Here is a 1,883-nt window from a genome sequence, read left to right on the forward strand (position 1 = left end):
GGAAAATCTTAACGAAAAAAAGACTCAACTTTCTTATTCAATTTTTCAACGAGTTTAGGATTTTGAAGAACCATTTCAAACGAGTTCTTCAAATTATTAAGCCTATACTCTGATGCTTCTAATCTTTGCACTAGATTATCCACATGAAGCTTTTTAGCTGGAATGTACTGATTGAAACTAGAAATATCTAGTTCAAGAGAGGCTTTTTTATTCTCAAGTTTCTCAATTTCTTCTTCAAATGCTAGCCTTTCTACTTATCCAAGAGAGTGATTGTGAACAATTTGCTTGCCTTGAATATTACCAAGAAGATAATATTGATCTTTCAGAAAATACTCATTAGCAAAGTCCCATTGATCATGTTTTATTTTGTGAAATCCCTGACATTGAAAGACATAACAATGAACCATAATATATTAGACATCAAATTTGTATAGGGCAAAAACCATCTCGATTGATGTAGCCTAAATAAAAAACTTAGAGACAGAACAGATTCGACATTTAAAGTATGAACCACCTTTTAAAAATAAAAAATGTAATGGTTAAAGAAATCTATGAGAATAATAAAAAAATGTAATTGAGTTTAGGCATAATAAATCAAATAATAAAAGAATATATGACGTACATAGGTATTGAAGAACCATTTCAAACGAGTTCTTCAAATTACTAAGCCTATACTCTGATGCTTCTAATCTTTGCACTAGATTATCCACATGAAGCTTTTTAGTTGGCATGTACTGATTGAAGTTAGAAATATCTAGTTCAATAGAGGATTTTTCATTTTCAAGTTTCTCAATTTCTTCTTCAAATGCTAGCCTTTCTACTTCTCCAAGAGAGTGATTGTGAACAATTTGCTTGCCTTGAATATTACCAAGAAGATAATATTGATCTTTCAGAAAATACTCATTAGCAAACTCCCATTGATCATGTTTTATTTTGTGAAATCCCTGACATTGAAAGACATAACAATGAACCATAATATATTAGACATCAAATTTGTATAGGGAAAAAGCCATCTCGATCGATGTAGCCTAAATAAAAAACTTAGAGACAGAAGAGATTCGACATTTAAAGTATGAACCACCTTTTAAAAATAAAAAATGTAATGGTTAAAGAAATCTATGAGAATAATAACAAAATGTAATTGAGTTTAGGCATAATAATTCAAATAATAAAAGAATATATGACGTACATAGGTATTGAGCTGACAAACAAAGTTGGAGAAATTGTTGTGTCTGAAATACTTGCTAAGAAGATTGCTAGCGAATTCATCAGGGTCCTTAATGATGAAACTGTTGTGGCTTTGACTCCATGATACTATATTATCAATATATGGATCATCAACCATCTGGTAAATTTTCACTAGGAACTTTGACGGACCACCACCACCACCTTTTTCTGTCGTCGAATTCTCCATGATTTTTTTGGTTTCAAATGAACCATAGTGCATTATCTTATATACTAACAATCAAGTCCAAATACATTTGACTACCACATCATTTTCACATAAATAAATGCATATGATGCATTGAATTCATTGTACTTCTCTGGCACGCATGTCCATTGTATCAGTTTTTAGTCTTTTCCTTTCTTTCAATAAAATAAATTTGTTAAAGTTTTTTGTCTTCTTGTTTTAAATATAAATAAATTTGTTTACACTTAATTTTTATTTTATTTGACCAAAATTTAATTTAAATTATTATCCTTTAAAAAATATTTTATAAACACTATTATGTTAATCAGTCAATAATATATACCAAACAAGATTATTTGAACATCGTCGAACATAATATAATAAAATTTAAGATTTTATACTTGTAGTATATGAATATCTAAATTCACCTTATATTGAAAATAATAATAATAACATATATTATGTCAATAAA

The 1,883-nt window shown here is 28.4% G+C and overlaps 1 protein-coding gene across 1 annotated transcript; it reads right to left on the reverse strand.

The window, feature by feature from the left end:
- Positions 1–383: 383 nt before the first annotated feature.
- On the reverse strand, positions 384–1,414 carry LOC127135227 (heat stress transcription factor A-5). The gene is made up of 2 exons (XM_051062003.1): positions 1,190–1,414; positions 384–944 (listed from the first exon to the last, which is right to left on the reverse strand). The coding sequence occupies exons 1-2, from the start codon at positions 1,412–1,414 to the stop codon at positions 540–542; spliced, it is 630 nt and encodes a 209-aa protein (XP_050917960.1). The 3' UTR covers positions 384–539.
- Positions 1,415–1,883: the final 469 nt, after the last annotated feature.

The sequence above is a fragment of the Lathyrus oleraceus genome, chromosome 4, assembly GCF_024323335.1.
Source record: "Lathyrus oleraceus cultivar Zhongwan6 chromosome 4, CAAS_Psat_ZW6_1.0, whole genome shotgun sequence".
Lineage (NCBI taxonomy): Eukaryota > Viridiplantae > Streptophyta > Magnoliopsida > Fabales > Fabaceae > Lathyrus > Lathyrus oleraceus.

Coding starts and splice junctions, on each gene's coding strand:
- LOC127135227 (XM_051062003.1), bottom strand. CDS start 1,414: ATGGAGAATTCGACGACAGAAAAAGGTGGTGGTGGTGGTCCGTCAAAG. Junction 945..1,189: donor TTTGTCAGCTCAATACCTAT/GTACGTCATATA, acceptor TTTCAATGTCAG/GGATTTCACAAAATAAAACA.